Raw genomic sequence first — 18,103 nt, 5'->3', positions numbered from 1 at the left:
ATTAGTATTTGAGGAGTCAATAACTTTTTTCTTTGACTACAATTTTTTCAAACATTCTTTGAATACATTTTAATTATGAAAAATTGTATTATGCAATATTTTAATATTTTATTTCTAATTATGCAAATTTTGTTTTAAAAGAATAAAAAATTGATGTCTGAATTGAGACTGAAATTAGAAATTTTGACTTTTTTTTTACATAGAACCCCTTTATTCTTCTTGAAATGATGAGAAAGTACTACTATATATTTGCATAGGTCAGCAAATAACATGAACCTCCATTTTGAAGTTTGAACTATCAAACTCAAATATCTTATTTCAAACATCAGCTTCCATCTCTTTCTTCCTAAATAAATGGCTAAAGATTATGAGCTTCATTTTGCTAGCAGTGCATTTTTTTGTTTCTCAGCTCCCGTAGCTTTCGTCTCTCAGTGTCAGTGTCGGCCCAGCAGAGTGCTTTCGTCGTTGGTGTTCTTTTCGATCTCTACGCATTTCACCGCTCCACCTGAAATTCCTCTTTGATCAGTGATTCACCGGCTACTAGATCGATGAAGAATCTCTCTAAAATCTGCTCTTTGATCAATGATTCACCGGCCACTAGATCCAGGAATCCCACCTTATTCTCAAATCTGGTGGCTCGGTTTATTGGCACGCAACAAAGCCACCTTGCCCCCCACTGCCACTAAATCACCACCCCCAAGTTAAACTGGTACTTGCTGTTGCACCAGGAGTCGTTGCACCAGGTGCTAAAGCATGGCTGTTTTGTATCCATTGAGCAAAAATCTTACTTTAATCTGCGTTGGGGATGGGATTGCGTACCTGTCTAGTTAGCTTGAATGAAAGCGTAAGGCAAGCCCAAGGGCTAGTAGTAAGGCATTGGGGATCATAGACCACTAAGGAGAGAGGCCAGTCTTCCTACTCATCATAGGACTTAGCTGGGAAGAGACTTTTTTCTTCTTTCCCTGTCGATCTGGGAGCAGCCTTATCTTTTCCTTTGTACTATTTATAGTTGATAAAGAATAAGCTCGCCCTCTCAATATTTTGAAGGCTCATAACTCTGGTCGTGACAATAATGTCATTACTTTTGTTTGGAGTAATTAAGAATTCTAGTCCAAGCCGTGGGGTATTGTAATTTGCTTCAACTATTATAATTCACTTAATGAGAAAGCATTAACATGTATTTCTATGTTCAATTTGTTGTTTTTTTGGTGTACGGAAAAAATATCATGGTGCATAGACAATTGGACAAACTTAATAAAAGATTGTGGATGACTTAATTAGAGCCATATAAACACATTATAGATACTGTTATTTTCTCCCAAACCATAGTATTATTATTTAGTTAGATCATCGAATCCGTATTTGCTACTGAAATTTGTCAGATTTCTGAGACAAAAGAAAAAACTATTATCAACTGTTATGGAAGTTAATTTGACACAAAAAATGGTAAACGTACTTCACTTGAAGAATAATAGCCTGTTTGACCAAGCTTTTTTTTTGGTCAAAAGTGATTTTGGCTAAAAATTAATGTGTTTAGCCAAACTTTTAAAAGGAAAAAAATGCTTTGAGGAGAAGCAGAAACAGTTTTGAGAAGCAGAAAAATGTAGTTTCTCTCCAAAAATATTTTTCTCAGAAGCACTATTGAGAAAAATACACTTAGAAACAGTTTTCAAAAGCTTGGCCAAACACTAATTACTGCTCAAAAATATTTTTTAAATTAATTAGTCAAACACAAATCGATTATCACCAAAAATATTTTATTAAAAAATACTTTTAAAAAAAGTACTTCTCAAAATAATTAGATTTTAGAAGCTAGATCAAACAGGCTATAAGTCTCAATCAAAATTCAGGGAGGTTTAAAGTATATATGAGCCATACTTTGAGGGGTTATATGTAATTTTAACTTTTCTTTTAATTTCAAAATTGTAGAAAAGCTCCGAGCTCGCGAGGGTTTAGCAAAAATGGAGACTGCAAAAGACACCATACACCACGACGTCGGTTTGGAGGCCGACGGCGACGACGATACGCCGGCGCTAAGCTCTCATGCACTAGAAGCACTTAAAGAGTTCCTCGACGAACAGAATCGAGCACTAGCGGAAGCTTCGTCAGCTGCGGCGGTGGAGAAACAAGGGGAGGATGCGGTGGCTCTTGTGACGGAGGATTGGCGGCTCAGCCAGTTCTGGTACGATCGCGAAACAGCTGAAACCGTCGCCGCTGAAGTCCTCGCTCTTTGCCAGTCGATTGATTCGCCGGCGGTTGCTTGCATTGCTTGCCCCACGCTTTACGCTTACCTCAAGGTGAGGTATTTTAAGGTTTGATTATTTCAATTCTACTGTTACAGCGTAGAATGTCTTGCTTATAGTTTATTCTCACAGTAAGTGAAACCGATAAAGCACAGTAAATAATCTAAGAATATTGTTAATTTCATCTTTGACAAGAAAATTAGCTTTTGGAAAATTTCCTAAAATGCGAAGAATAATTCTTGGCCCTGGGGCTTTGATTCAATAGCAAAGGTATTCAGAGGCTGGGCCGTGAATTTTAACAAGTTTCTAACGAAGGTGATTTAATTGAACCCACTTCCTTGGTTGTGGCTCCGCCACTGAAGGTAGTACAGCACAATGTGTGGTAGGCGCAACTCACAAGTTCGAATCCTGCTAGTGAACTGGTGTTTAGATGGAGAAGGTAGAAGACAGGCTAATTAGCTGGAAACAACGATAATTCTGTTATAAAAAGAAAAAAGAATAACAACAACAACAAACACACTTTGATCCCATAAATGGGGTATGGGGAGGGTAGTGTGTACGCAGACCTTAACCCTACCTCATAGAGATAGAGAGGCTGTTTCCGATAGACCCTCGGCTCAAGAAACAATAAAAATAAAAAGAAAAAACAATAATACTTGAAATTCTGATTAAGGAACGTTGTTCATTTATCTAGCGGAGTTTACAATTATTTGATAATTGAGTGTATTTTAATTGTCAAACTTGTATAATGTATAACTATTTGTTCTTTTATGTTTAGACATTAAAACAAATTACTTTTTTTTTTTCTTTCAAAAGAGCTAGTAAAAATAGCAATCTTTTTGTCCTTGTAAAGATGATCAAAAATTAGTTATTGAAATAGAAGCACTTATATATGCTTGATTGATTGAATGAAGGAGCAAGTTTAGGAATTTAATAAGATTTAAGACAGATGAGCTGGATTTTCATTGTGAGAAAAATATGTTAACAGGGAATAAACTTGAGGAAAAGAGATTGTTCATTATTAATATATGTAGCATTAGATATATTTTGAAGAACAGGGACAGTTTATTAACATTTGTAGCATCAGAGCTAGTTCATAAGGAGTTAGCATGCAAAGCACCCAAGAGCTTGGCCTAGTAGTCAATGAAGTGGATTGAGAACCATGAGGTCTCAGGTTCAAATCCCAACGGAGGCAAAAAATACTGGGTGATTTCTTCCCATTTGTCCAAACCTTTGTGGATAGAGTTACCTGGTACTTGTTGCTGGGAGGTAGCAGGTCTCCCGTGGAAACACCATGGTTATTAAAAAAAATAAAAAAGTTAGCATGCAAAAGCAATACTCACATGAGAAAAGGAAATTCTTTTCAAAAACTTAAATCGAAGTATTCTGTGTACATTCTTCTATATTCCCTTTCTATTTGTATCTCTCTGACTATTTCATCTTCATATATGTATGTAAATTATTTGCATGCACAATTGCGGATTGTGGAAGAAATTTATAATTTGTGTCATATTGTTTCAACCATATCATTGCACTAGTAAAAGTGCTTGGGAAGCAATTCCCGACGTTTTTCTTACATTTGCCTGTTATTTGATCATTAGTTCTTCATGGTGAACTGATATATTTTCCAACTTCTAATGCTTTGTCTTATTTCTCGGTCTCAGAAAATTGACCCTAATGTGCCAGCACAACTTTTGGAGTATGACAAACGGTTTGAACAATATGGAAGCGAGTTCACATTCTACGACTACAACCAACCAGAAGATCTTCCTTCATCATTGAAACACTCATATCCAATAATTGTTGCAGATCCTCCTTACCTGGTGAGAGCTGATATGTGCTGTATGATGAAGTGGTTCTATGATTATTAAAGAATATATTTTTTTGTACTATATTTCATCTTTACCTATGACTAGTTTGATTTCTGAAATTCCCTGTATACTTAAGAGATATCTATAAATAAATTGTCTTCCTTATAGTCAGAATTGTCGAAGATCATTCATTGCTTAATTATGGGTTTCTCACCTTTGGATGGGATGGTATATAAAAAAGTGCATAGTTTGCATGAAAGTATCCCAAACTTGACTGTTTCATAGTGTGGCATGCAAGTGTTTATGTGAATCTTATTCTTGCCCTTTTCTTTTCTTCTCTAAATTTAGTCACCTTAATATCAAATGTTACTTTGTCTTCTATCAGAAAACTCACCTATTAACCTCATGCTTCTTTTCAGTTTCTACTGGTCTCCATTAATGAGAGAATTCTATGCTGCTTTGATTGTTCATTTTTCTGATTTGTTATTCTTGGGGCAACAGGCATTTATTAATATCTAGTTGGAAAATGCTCATAAACATTATTTATCAAAAATAATTGCTCATAAAACTATTTTTATCTTTGCCTCTGTTTCTTTTGCTTTTTTTATTTTATTTGCATTGTCTTTACTTTTTATTAATCTGCATTTCCAAGGTCCGCATGGATTACCTCTAAGCCTCAAGGTCAGCATGGATTACCTCTCTAAAAATGGGAGGATCCTACTTAAAAAGAACCTGAAGATAGGCTTGCCTGAAAATGACCTTTAGAGCATCTTCAGCTATATTAGAAGGCTGTTTGTAACCTAGAAAAGAATATATACTTCTCGTTCAATTAACCTCTTTTATCTATGTTAGAAAACTAACTGCTTTTATGCACTGTTGTGACGATGCAGATGAATTAATTCCATTATTGACGTTACTTGTCTTGTGCAAAGTACGATGATTCATTCACATTTGTTCTTCTACTTTTCTGAGTAGGGAATGCTATGAAAGTGAATTATTCACATCATTGTCATTAGTTGTGTGCAAGTTTGACATTTATGCAATGGCTTATTCAATAACTGTTTTTTAATTTTCAGAGTCGGGAATGCTTAGAGAAAGTTGCTCAAACAATTTCTTTTCTCATGAGACCAGGAGAACCTTACTTGCTTTTACTCACAGGTACCGAATTTTATGTGGTGTTTTGGGACCTGGCCTCCCGTTGTTCATCTTGTTAATAGGTATTGAATCTTGTTATTTTTTCTTAAGGATCATTAAACATTGAATGTAGTTATTTCTGCCTGTCTTCATTCTTCATGGTTGTCATGAAGCTGCTTACTAATTTTAATAGTAGTAGCAAATATTACAACAACAACAATAACAAAAAACCCAAGTGTAATTTCACAAGTTGGTTAGGGAGGGTAGTGTGTACGCAGAGTCACAGACCTTACCCCCTATCTTTTGTGGAGGTTAGTAGCAAATATTACGTTGATTAAAAAGTCAAAACCATCAAATGGTTTAGAGACAAGGTTTATCGACTTTCATCCGTCTCCAAAGTTTAGTGAGGAGGATTTTTTTTTGGAAGGACAGAGTGAGAATGCTACTGAAGTAAAGCAAAGAGAGAAGAACAAAAAGGAGAAAAGTGAAGAAGGATATCCTGTCTTGAAGATAACCAGTGTATGCCTTGAATGTGCTTTAACCTCTCGTTTCTTTTTTTGGACATGCAGGTGAAGTGCAAATTGATAGGGCTTCGGAGCTCTTGGGTTTACGTCCATGCGTTTTTAGGCCACATCACTCGAGCAAACTAGGCAATGAGTTTCGACTGTTTACAAACTATGACCCAGGGACGAGGCTAGGTGGCTGGGAGCAGGCGTAACAAACGCATGTTCAATCGGAAATCCTCTTCACCAAAAATGTTGTAGGTTGACAGTGGTTCGTGACAGAAGCTTTCTAAATCATATTTCAAGCTAGCAACATCCTTTCATGAAATATTGTTTGTACACCTTCTTCAGTTACCTAAACATACCTAAAAGAACAAAATATTAGAAATAACTATATAGCTCTATTCTGGTTTCACGCTATTTAAGGTGCTTGAAAACCCAGTATCCGTACAACTTGTCAAATTTTGTCGGCGTTTTACCCTCAGTTCTGCCTTATCCATCTTTACCTTGTGTTCATTTATAGGTTTTTTCATGGATTGTACTTTGTTATCTCCAAGTTGTGCCTTGTTACTTTTGTTTGGATATTTCTTTTTCGGCACAGTTAACTCTGACCTTCCTATCACCATGTGGTTTGTTTCGGTACAAATTCATCCACAACCGGGGTCGTTCAATAGTGGGATAGATAAGGATATCTCATGGGCTGAGTTATCCTACGGGATTAGCTATCTCACCTTCTATATGGGATAACTAATACTATCATTTTAATATAAAATTTATACCGATATTAGCTAATATTCATAACTAAATATGGGATAAATACAATCCCAAAATTTTATCCGGGGATTAGTATCTTTATCCCAATAACCAAACAACCCTTTAGTGTTTACACGAAATCGTATTAATTTATCATAATTAAGTTATAAATTAATGCGAAAATTTGTACTAATTAACATTGATTTAGTGATTGAAGTGTAGGTAAAGACATGTCTTATGTATGTATTAAGCTGATGTAAACATCAGGTGTGAGTAAAAAGTTCGAGTGCGAGTAAACTTTTACCGATCTTTACATCAGTACATGGTTGTCGCTTGGAACTCGCTGGCATTGCAATTGCAGAGGATGCAAATTTATTTGACCATACAAATCCTCATAGGAAATTAAATGATGATTGGGTGACACTGCATACTATTTGACCAACCAGTTTGAAGTAACAACAACAATTTCTACTAGTGGTTGATATGTCAGTTGAGATGAATGTTGTTGGCAGACCGTCACAATTCTAACCTTGCATTTACTTTCTTTTTAGTTCTACTCTGATCCCTTTATTCCAATTTGATTATATTACTAAAATTTTAAGTTAAATTGGAAGAAGATTGACTTTATTTTCCCAAAACTAATAAAACTATGTCTTAGAAATACATTATAAATTGTAACATCATACAAACTTTCCTATTTAAACCTCAATAAAAAAAAAAAGAAAAAAAAAAGGAGGAAAAGCGTCAATAATGAAAAACATCTTTGAATTAAAATATTCTAAACACTATATTCAAGCAGTCGTATGGAATAAATAAATAGATAAGAAAAAGAAGAAATTGACACGTCCTCACAGAAAACTTAGTAACGAAGAGATTACTATTCGAGTCCAAGCGGGTTGCTACAAATGGATTGAGCAAAATTCATTTATAGCTATTCGCACCAAACTTATAATATATGTAGCCCAAAATTACAATATACATTTTATAGCCCAAAAGTGATTTTAGTGGCTAGCCACCGAATTATACATCTGACCCACAAGCACAAATATAGGTTCACTGGAGAAATGATTTTCGGCCCAAAATGGTGCCGGAAAACTTCACCAGTCGAATCAGTGGCCGAAAAATTCACGGTCGCCGAAAAAGCTATATACCGGCCAGATCTGCCGAAATCCAAATAGCAATCAAACTATCTTTTAGATCTAGATTTTTATAATATCAAAAGCCCCAAAAACAGTAAATAAAACGAGAAGAAAGAGTCGCCGGATTTAATGGAGGGTCGCTGGTGTTTGAGTTTCAAAAATTCTTCCTCCTATTGTAAGAGGAAGTTGTATTCTCCTATTAGATCTTTTTCTAGATTTTGTAAAAATATACTAGTTGGGTACTTACAGTATCATGTGTTGCCAGAACAGCATATTGGGTAAAAGGGTATGACAGATTGAGGCGACAAAGTCCATTGTTTGTCGAACAAATACTCTTTGCTTTCTTTATGTTGTACATTGTTGATGAAATGTTCACATTCATGAGTAGTACGACACCTTTGGAGTTTTGATTTATGATGCCAATGTTGTACCTATCATCTTCCTCAATTCTGTATGTAGCTTCTATACCTTAACCAATGAGGTTCACATTAATTCAAGGTTGTAGGCAAATCTATTACAACCAACTAGAAACAAAAGAAAGCAAGAGGAATTGTATAGGACTGTCACTATACAATGTATATACAATAGACTGTCACTATATAAAATATATACAAAAATAGACTGTCATTATACAAAAAATATACTAAATAGACCGTCACCATACAAAATATATACAAAATAGACTGTCACTATACAAAATTATACTAAATAGACTGTCACTACACATTTTATATATAATAGACTGTCACTATACAAAATATATACAAAATAGACTGTCACTATACAAAAAATTATACAAAATAGACTGTCACTATACAAAAAATATACAAAATAGACTGTCACTATACAAAAAATATACAAAATAGACATTTCGGGCTATTAGATGTAATATGTTTGGGCCGGAGGGCCATTTCGTGTCAATGGGGAAAAAGTAGAAATGGCGTGGGATATCCACTTTTTAACATGTTATTTAGTTTTTATCCAGTATTTTTAATGATGAGCAAAAATAGCCATTACTCTATTAAAATTAATACGAAAAGATGTTTTTATCCTTTCTTCATGAGTGCTGTGTAAATATTAAGGCTATGGTGTCCTGAACATTTACACAACATTCATGAAGTTAAGGATACTATATCCTTAATATTTACACTGCACATATGAAGTTAAGGACAGGATGTCCTAAAGTTTAACAACGGAAGGTGCAAATACATGACAATTTATCCTTAATATTTACACAACACTCATAAATTTAAGGACACCAATCCTTAATATTTACACAACACTCATAAAGTTAAGGACATTATGTCCTTAACATTTACACTATACACATGAAGTTAAGGATATCATGTTCTTAACATTTACACTGTACATATGAAGTTAATGACATGAGGTCCTAAAGTTTAAAAACAGAAGGTGCAAATACAAGTTAAGGACATTATGTCCTTAATATTTATATTGCACATATGAAGTTAAGGACGCCATGTTCTTAACATTTATACTGCACATATGAAGTTAAGGACCTGATATCCTAAAGTTTAACAACGGAAGGTGCAAATACAAGACACGTTGTCCTTAATATTTACACAACATTCATGAAGTTAAGGACACCATGTCCTTAATATTTACATAGCATCCATGTCTAGCACAGGGATATTTTCGTTTGGGCGGGTAAAAATTTATTAACCATTAGCTAAACAGTAAATACATTTTAAACAGTGGCTAAAGAGTAACATCTCTAATTAGTGGCTAATTGTGCACTTTCCCTGGGAAAAACATGGGGGACCGTAGATGGTCATTTTCTCAAATGGATTCGGATCGGACTTTGAATTGATTCAGATTCATAGCCTGTTTGGCCAAGTTTCTCAAGAGGCCAAAAATATTTTTTTTTTCTCAAAAGTATTTTTTTCCCTAACTTAGGTGTTTGGCCAAGCCTTTTTGGAGGAAAAAAGTATTTTTGGGAAGAAACAAAGCAGTTTCTGAGAAGCAGAAAAAAGTAGCTTCTTCCCAAAAGTAAAATCAGAAACAGTTTTGACTTTCTTCTTGCCAAAAATACCCTTAACAAAATATAGTATATACCAAAATAACTGTTAAACCTAATACTTAGGATATTAATGTATAAATATTTCTTATTATTTTTAGGATAACTTTCTAATAAATAGTGACTTTAGGGGTGAATGTTTTTATATTTGTTGAATGATTTTTAATATATTTAACTTATATTAAAAGAATTAAGTACTTTTAAATTATATTTTCATATTTACTTAAATAAAATAAAAAGATTTAATTATGTCTGTAATAATAAAATTTTAAGATTATTTATTTACTTATAATATTAACTATTAAGTAAATCTATTCATGTCTTTATTCGTAATTTGATACTTAAAATTACTTTCTGAAATGCTTGGTCAAACATAAATTATTGTTCAAAAGTACTTTTCAGAGTGATTAGCAAAACATAAAGTAGATTCTCTCCGAAAGTACTTTTTTAAAAAATACTTTAAAAAAAAACAATTGTTAAAATTGTTGACTGTTGCTTCTCGGCCAATCACACTATCAGACCCGATCCCATACCAGGAGTATATATAAAGAGACGGTCTTGAGTTCTACACTCCACCTGAAAAAACAACGTTCGAATTGGAAATCTCGAAAGAAGAAAAAACTCAGTGAAAATGAGACCAAACATTGTTTCTGAGGTAATTTTCTCATCATTTTCATTTTCGATCTACAAGTTATTCACTTATCCTTTTTGTATGCTAGGGTTCTATTCTTATTGAAGTTAGAAAAGTAGTGGGATTATGAAAATGTAATGAAAATGCTTGATTTTTGAATTCTGAATCTCTGATCAAGTTAGTTATGGAGAATTACAGTAACTTAGGGTTATTTTTTTAGCATTATTGAAAATTATAAGGTATTTTCATAATCATGATGCGGAAGTTAGTTTTCTTTTTTGGTCATGTCATTTATTGAGGGACTATTTATGGGAAATGGGAGTATTTCTGTTGACTGTATGTAACTGTGACATGCACCACATATTTTGATGATACGATTGGAAATTATTGTGATTTTTTATTGAATATATATTAAAATCGAGTAGTGAAAATTTAGTGTAATGGTGGCAAAGCTAATGAGGAATTCACGGGCAATAATGCATTTGCATAAAGTTTTTTTTTTTTTTTTTGTAACCTTGCCTCAGCTAGTGCAGTCGATTTCAGATGTTGTTACTAAAGTTTATATTCAATAACTGTAATGTTCTTTATATTCTTGCAGTGATTATGTCACTGTATGGCTGCAAAGATAATGTGCTTTATATTGCTTTTGAAGAATGATTGTTCCTCTTGAATTCGTTAACATTTAAGCAATTCATTATTATAATGGATTGGCCAGTGATTTTTTTTATTTTAATCAGTTCTTTTCATTCCAAATTATGTGTTATCTTTTTTTTCTTTTTTTTTCAAAAGACTTCTATTAGCTCTTTATTTTTAAGTGTCACTGTGAAGCAAAAAGTGATATTAAGATCATGGACTACCGAGTTATCAGATCCACCATTTTACTCTATTATTCTGCCGATAAGAAGCAACTAGAGATATTATCTTCTTATCTTATCCATTTTATCTCGTGTTCTACATATTCCTACTTCAGACAATTAAAATGGAACATATTTCTTAGTACTGCATTATGATTTATGTCTAGCTTGGAATTGAAAGACGGGTTAGTGGGAATAAATAGCTTTTATGTTGACTCACTTGTTCCATTTGTTTGTAGGCGGGATTGCAGACAAGGATGGGACAGTGGTGGGAAGGAATTCCTGTACTTACATCTTCAGTGGTGGTTGTTTGTGGGGTAATTTACTTGGTTTGCCTTTTGGTTGGATATGACTCCTTTGCTGAAGTATGCTTCTGGCCCTCTGCTGTAATTTCTCGATTTCAAGGTACACGGTCACTTATAGTGCTGCTCATATATCAAAATGTGCCTGTTAAGAAGAAATCCTGTTAAGCTGCACTCAAATTACTCTTTCCATATCTGAAAGATAAATTTGATTTAATCTTTTCAATTGAATTTGAGGATGATTATACGTTGCTATTGTCTAGCATCCATTGATGAGTTTTGGGGGGGGGGGGAGGGGGGGGGCATGAAAGATTAGTGGTTATTTAGCTAGGAATTAGTTTCTGATGATCAATTGTTTTAATCGTTCACTTGCTCAAAAGCTGCTGGCACCCTTACTCTTTCATACTCTTCTCGTTCATTTGCCACACACATACTTAACTTTCAAAAAGATACCACTCGTATTTGTCATTCATTCGCAATGAATCACGCAATTTCAACTTTGATTTGCTTTCTCTACAGTGCATGTATGCCTTTTGTGGAACTATAATTTTGATATCCTTTCTTTCTTTGTCATTTCTAGCATAACTTTGTATCTTATTTATGTTGACAACCATTTTATTTTTGTGTTTCTCTGTCAGTTTACAGGATTTTCACCTCAATTCTGTTTCATGGTTCTCTACTGCACGTTCTGTTTAATATGTTAGCTTTGGTTCCTTTGGGTTCTGAGCTGGAGAGGATTATGGGATCTGTGCGCCTGTTATACATAATTGCTCTGTTGGCCATTAGCAGTGCCTTATTCCATCTTCTTATAGCATTGTTGGTTGCTCATAATCCCTTTCATCCTTCTCCATACTTTATGGACGAATGTGCTATAGGTTTCTCAGGCATCTTATTTTCAATGATTGTGATTGAGACGAGTCTAAGTGGGGCTCAAACTAGAAGGTTTGTTTGTTTCCTGTTTCTGGATACTGTATCTTCTTTTTAAATCAATTAAAGTATGGTTTTTCTTCGTTTCTTTCACAGATAGGTTTGGGAAAAAGACTGTCTGAAATTAGATATGACTGGTCACCTTAGATCAATTTTGAGTTGTTGGAATCATGTGTTTGTTAATGTCAGTTTGCTTCTTTTTGCAGTGTGTTTGGGCTTTTCAACGTGCCTGCTACATGGTAACAGTGTAACTTTCCGATAATTGTACTTTGTTGTACGTTTCACATCATAGAATCTTATGCTATAATATTGATTGTTTTTCCACTAGGTATGCATTGATATTATTGGTGGTGTTTCAGCTTGTTATGACTAATGTCTCCTTACTTGGACATCTGTGTGGTATTTTGTCTGGATTTGCATGTAAGTAACTTTCACCCTGCTGGTCCTTCTTCAAGTTTTCAAAATTCTATTCCCTGTCATTTGTGATATCATGATAATTACGTCCACAATCTTTACATCTTAATTTGTGTTCATATATCTTTTAAAACTTTTTCTTTTTTCCTTCCCTTTTCTTGATGGTACCAGGTACATATGGATTGTTCAATGTTTTGATACCGGGGACTTCTTTCTTCTCGGCTATTGAATCTTCCTCATATCTAGTAAGTTCTCTAAAGAAATGACAGTAAGATACTCCGATATTTCTTAACTTTTAAACCACTTGTGTGCTCAACTTTGAGGTATAAAGTGACATGGAGCATCACCCTTCTGATTGACTTGGCTTGCTTGTTTGCTTCATTTTCCCTTGATACTTAACTTCCCACCTTGGTTTTTTGGCATCTTGTAGATAATAAAACCTTAAATAGGACAAAGAACTATGGCATAAGAATAAGTTAAGCCTATTATCAAAACAAAAAAAAGAATAAGTTAAGCCTATGATCAGGGCATTTGCATGGTAAATTGTCACAGCCAGAGACACTACTAATAGCTGACAGGGGACGGATGATTTAATCCAAAATAGTCCTGTGGTTAACCAACCGAAAAGATAATGTGTTTGCATCTTAATTAGTACAAGACATTGTTGCCTCTCGTTTACTGCTGCCGTGGGTGGTTTGTCCTAGGCGATAACAATGTCGTTAAGTAGATGCTGCTTCAAGTCCTTGTACTGATTCTATATATTCCCTTCTCTGAAATCCCAAAGATAAGTGTTTCAGTAGGCCGTATTATATCTCTGGTTCATTCTTTTCTCAATTGGTAAATGTAAAATTTTACTAGAATGGCAAACTCCAGGGAGTGGACAAGAACCCAAAATTTTGATAAGAGAAGACCCAAAAGATCACAACCTGTGGGGGAAACACTTTTATAGCTGTCGAAAACTATCCAAAATTAAGGCACTCACATCTTTTTCCCTTTTGATTGTCAAACCGGTTAAGTCCCTTTAGGTTTTGTGTATTTAACTTGAACAGGAGAAAAATTGTTTGTTAATTATTGTTATATTGAAAGTTCAGTTCATTGTAACATTTTAGTGGTTGAAGCATGCTTTTTTCTAATGGCACATCTAAGCCCTCGCCCACCTCTCAATTTCGTTTTGGTTGATGCACTTCAATGACAAAGTGAAATTAGCAAAATACTTATATCTATCTTTTGGGCAGTCAACTTGCGTGAGGCGACCAAAGTTTATTATGTGCACTGGTGGTAATGGTGCAGGATACCTGCCCACACATTCAAATCAAACTGTAACCTCCAGGTAGATCCTGTTTTTAATTTCGTATAATCTTACTGATTTAATCTGAGCATGTGCAAAAATAGTGATGTTTCTTCCTTTCAGAAGTGGAGTGCTTTCTGGAAATATTTGGGAGAACCTTTCTTCATGGATGCCACAGAGAGAGAACTCTGCTCAGGTATCTTCCAGATTATCCAGACTGGCTTTTTTCTGAGTACACTAGAAGATAAACATATGGATATTGGATTAATCTGACCTTGCTTCTCTTTAGAAATAGTACATGCATGAAACTATGTTTGGTAGATTTTTTGGGTAAGGAATATATGAATAGCAGTGAGAGAGATGGTAGATAAATGACACAAAGGAACCCTATGTTTGTTTGATTTCAATGCTGGTGATGAGAAGCTTATTAGGGAGAACAACTTCTGTCTTGTTATCTTTGAGACTGTTGACCTTCGTACTCTATAAATTGCATTGCAACCCTGTAACTGTGAGAATAATTGCACAAACCTACCCAAGTTTCCTGTTGTCACATTTAAAGGTAATCACCAAAGTAGTGATTGAAATGAACGTAAGTAGAGACCATATTAGTTGGAATCAGGTAAGAAAAAGAAAATAGAAAACAACATCTCTTTCTTTTTTTATTTGGTTCCTATTAAGTAATTTTTGTATGTTCTTTTAACTCTTTCTGGTTTTGAATAAGATTTAAAACAGCACCACTATATGAAGTGGTATAATTTGTTTGTCAGTGTCTTGTAGAGTAATTTATTTATTTTTTCCTCTTATTCTTTTTCTTCTTTGTTTATTCTTATTTTCTTTTCTTGGGAGTGGGGATCCTAATTTAATTTTGCAAAACTTTAGTGAAGGTTTTCATAAATATGCGAACTACAAGGTTTGTTAAAATAGAATCTTCTCTATTATCTCACAAAAATGGATTTGAGTCCATTTCATAGAGCGAATAAGTTTTCAAAGCACGTGTTACCTCCTCTTAGAATTTTGGAAGAAAAATCACAGAAGTTGGAATGGAGAACTTTTGGTGATTGATAGAAAATATAAACAGTTGAGTGTGCATGAAATAGAGGGGATTTCTCGGACTTAATGTGGTACGAGCCCATATTTCTCTCTCAAATGTCCCATCGACTGATCTAGATTAGAAGGAGTTGAGAGGGTATGGATGTTATTTCCCTATCAAATTAGCTTGAGTGTAGTGTCTATCTTGTCCTCCTTTTCTTGTCAGTAGAAATTTCTTTTAACAAAGTAGGTAAAGCTGTAATTGAGCTTGGTCTGTAGTGGGCTGTGAATGAGAGAAAGTCAATGCCATCCTCTAACCTGTGTATTGATGAGTCTCGCAGATGTACTTATCAACCCTTCTCTTGCAGAATTCTCAACAAACTACACAACTGCTTAATAGTCGCTACTTACATAGCTCTCTTTTGTGTGTGTCCTAATGTATAGATAAGAATAAAAATCTTGAATTGAAGTCTATCAAGTTGTTAACTTGTTGAAAATGCAGCCGGTGGCAGATGATACCAGGTTTCCTGGGAGAGGAAGAACTCTGACTTCTCAAACCTCCACTGGAAATCAGGATTCAACATTACAGGCCAGGCTCCTGAGTGGTAGCGAGAGCCCTGAGCGTATTTCAGCTCCAGCGGCAATAGGTGGAGAGCGGAGCTTAACTGGAAGGTACTAGAAACAGACTGTTGTTACATGCTAAATTGACGGTAATCATATCGATTTTGAATTTATCTTAATCATTGGTTGTTGCACGAAGATCGATCTGTTTTTAATTGCATTTCACATTCTGCTGCCTACTTATACTGCTATCCGATTTAGTGATTAGCTGGCATACAGGTGTTGAAATTGGCATATCCAGTAACCAAGTTTAAGTTATATCACTACAGATAGGAAAAGCTGGTTTCGTTCAATGTGTTCACAAAACTACACTTCGACTTCGTTTACACAGTATAATTTCTTCCGGATTTTCTGATTTCTATCTATATCAAAGTAGAGTTATATCAAATAATCCATATCATAGTAGAGCCTCGAATTTCAATAATTGGCTGGCATTCAACTGCGGATAGAGATTGATAGCTCAACTTTTATTGTTAAAACCTAAGAGCTTGGTATCGTGATTTGCTCTAAACACATAGTTATATTTTGATTCTGTGTGACAACTCAGACAATCGGCAGTAGATACTACGGCCGGAGCTACCAGACCGCTAGGACAGCAGGTATATGATCTAGACGTTGGACCCTTGCTAACTGTTATCCTTACAATTGTCAATGCTAAAAGTATCTCTTTGTATATAGGGCTCTATTCCCTCAGATGAAAAGGTTCAGAAGCTAGTTGCAATGGGTTTTGAGAAGGTACATTTATGGTTCAGATTCGCTTAATGGTGGTGGTTTTAGTTTAAATGCATCATGAATGCGCTAACTTCTGGCTCATGAATGTGCTAACGATCTTGACTTTCTCAGACACAAGTAGAAGTTGCACTGGCAGCAGCTGAAGGGGACTTAAATGTTGCTGTGGAAATTTTAAGCCAGCAGGTACTTCTTTTCGTCTGTTTCTTATCCCCGACATGGGGGGCTAATTATTCTTAACGGTTTCAAACGTCTCATATGCAGGGTTAATAATATGAAATGCAATCATCAGATTAACATCACTACATGATTCAAAATGCCAAGGCTCTGCAAAACCAGTTATCTTACCACTTGCCCTGGGTTCTTCCTCTTTTTTGTATATATTTTCTGACATCAAATTTACCCAATAGGCAATAGTTTCCGGGAGAAAGCCTTTATGTGTGTGATTTACGTCTGACCCACATAAAGCAGATCTTAATTGTATACAGTATCTACTTTTGTGGTTTTAAATGCTGCAATATCAATGAATTATCTTTTCCTGTCTTTCCATCTAATGTGGTAATCAATTCCTTTTTCTTTCTTTTAATTGCAATTCTAACTGCAACTATCTTTCTTTTTCCTCCTTTTTTCCATTAAGTTTCTGGTCTAACACAGGAATTTCGGCTCTGATAGTTGTTATACATGATGAGCAATTTTATCTGTGTTAAAGAATGCATGATGGAACTACATCACGATTTCGAATCCTCCTAGCACACAAAGCTCATTTGCCTCATTTGTTTATTTAATATTATTTAAGATTATGACGTCTGAATCTGAATATATCTGAATGTTGTATTAAGATTTATCTTTATTTAAAAATTAATAAATATAAAATTCAAATAAAATACTATATATATATATATATATATATATATATATATATATATATATATGGTAATTGGTGGTGGTGATGGCTACGGAGGTGCTTGTGAATGCCAACTAGAGACGGTGATGGGTGGTGATTTTGGTTGATGGTGGTAGTTATGGATAGTAGCTTGTGGTGATTGGTATCCATGGCAATTATGGTTAAGGATGGTGGGTGGTGGTAGTTTATAATGGTGGGCGGTGCCGGCTATGATTGTTGATGGTGATGAGATGGTTGGTTGTAGTAGTTGAAGTGGGTGAGTGTGTAATTGTGGTTGGGGGTGATGGGGGTGGGGTGGTGGTAGTGGTGGCGGTTATGATTGAGTATGGTGGTGGTAGTAGTTGATAATAGTAGGTGGTGGCAGCAGTTAGTAATAAATGGGGATGCTAGTATTTTAATGAAATTAAGTCTATTTATAAACTTTAATTATACAGACCTATTCAGTCATCAAGTGGTTGTGATATAAAAACACTTAATGATTAAGATTTAGATTTTAAAAACAAATCCACTTATCTGAGATCTGAATAATTAAAATTCTACAAGTAAACTTGTTGCCAATTATTTAACCTTAATTAGTAGATTACGGACTAAATAAAATTACCAATTTAGGTGTGTTGGAGAAAACTATTGAAGATGTTTCAGAGAATTGAATATCTAAGCTTAATCAACAAGAGAAAGAACTAGTGTTATCTTGAACTCTCTCTCTCTCTAACCGTAGATGTCATTAGTTGATTCTGAAAAATTGACTTGCTATCACAATTAAATTGTTAAAAGATTTTACTG

The 18,103-nt window shown here is 34.6% G+C and overlaps 2 protein-coding genes across 4 annotated transcripts; both read left to right on the top strand.

Moving 5' to 3' along the window:
- The first annotated feature begins 1,923 nt into the window (after positions 1–1,923).
- Positions 1,924–6,255, top strand: LOC107827772 (uncharacterized). 2 transcript variants are annotated; one of them, XM_016654974.2, is made up of 4 exons: positions 1,924–2,297; positions 3,908–4,066; positions 5,131–5,271; positions 5,758–5,841. In XM_016654974.2, the coding sequence occupies exons 1-3, from the start codon at positions 1,962–1,964 to the stop codon at positions 5,266–5,268; spliced, it is 633 nt and encodes a 210-aa protein (XP_016510460.1). In that variant the 5' UTR covers positions 1,924–1,961; the 3' UTR covers positions 5,269–5,271; positions 5,758–5,841. The 2 variants fall into 2 exon arrangements, with proteins under 2 accessions (XP_016510460.1, XP_016510459.1); XM_016654973.2 differs by having other exon boundaries at positions 1,926–2,297; positions 5,131–5,212; positions 5,758–6,255.
- Positions 6,256–10,130: 3,875 nt separating this feature from the next.
- LOC107827773 (rhomboid-like protein 15) lies at positions 10,131–16,967 on the top strand. Of its 2 annotated transcripts, none has more exons than XM_016654976.2 (13): positions 10,131–10,276; positions 11,346–11,511; positions 12,047–12,350; positions 12,542–12,574; positions 12,664–12,755; positions 12,921–12,994; positions 13,985–14,079; positions 14,164–14,233; positions 15,569–15,738; positions 16,235–16,286; positions 16,366–16,422; positions 16,531–16,602; positions 16,681–16,967. In XM_016654976.2, the coding sequence occupies exons 1-13, from the start codon at positions 10,253–10,255 to the stop codon at positions 16,684–16,686; spliced, it is 1,215 nt and encodes a 404-aa protein (XP_016510462.1). In that variant the 5' UTR covers positions 10,131–10,252; the 3' UTR covers positions 16,687–16,967. The 2 variants fall into 2 exon arrangements, with proteins under 2 accessions (XP_016510462.1, XP_016510461.1); XM_016654975.2 differs by having other exon boundaries at positions 14,161–14,233.
- The last annotated feature ends 1,136 nt before the right edge of the window (positions 16,968–18,103 follow it).

Source organism: Nicotiana tabacum, chromosome 24, assembly GCF_000715075.1.
Source record: "Nicotiana tabacum cultivar K326 chromosome 24, ASM71507v2, whole genome shotgun sequence".
In the NCBI taxonomy this organism is placed as follows: domain Eukaryota; kingdom Viridiplantae; phylum Streptophyta; class Magnoliopsida; order Solanales; family Solanaceae; genus Nicotiana; species Nicotiana tabacum.
Note: the sequence above shows the minus strand (reverse complement) of the source record. Positions and strands in the feature narration are given on the sequence as shown.

Excerpts from the sequence above, each read along its gene's own strand:
- LOC107827773 (XM_016654975.2), top strand. The coding sequence starts at position 10,253 with ATGAGACCAAACATTGTTTCTGAG. Across the intron at positions 11,512-12,046 it reads TGTAATTTCTCGATTTCAAG|TTTACAGGATTTTCACCTCA; the intron begins GTACACGGTCAC and ends TTTCTCTGTCAG. Across the intron at positions 12,575-12,663 it reads TTCAACGTGCCTGCTACATG|GTATGCATTGATATTATTGG; the intron begins GTAACAGTGTAA and ends TTTTTCCACTAG.
- LOC107827772 (XM_016654973.2), top strand. The coding sequence starts at position 1,962 with ATGGAGACTGCAAAAGACACCATACACCACGACGTCGGTTTGGAGGCC. Across the intron at positions 4,067-5,130 it reads TTGCAGATCCTCCTTACCTG|AGTCGGGAATGCTTAGAGAA; the intron begins GTGAGAGCTGAT and ends TTTAATTTTCAG. Across the intron at positions 5,213-5,757 it reads TTACTTGCTTTTACTCACAG|GTGAAGTGCAAATTGATAGG; the intron begins GTACCGAATTTT and ends TTGGACATGCAG.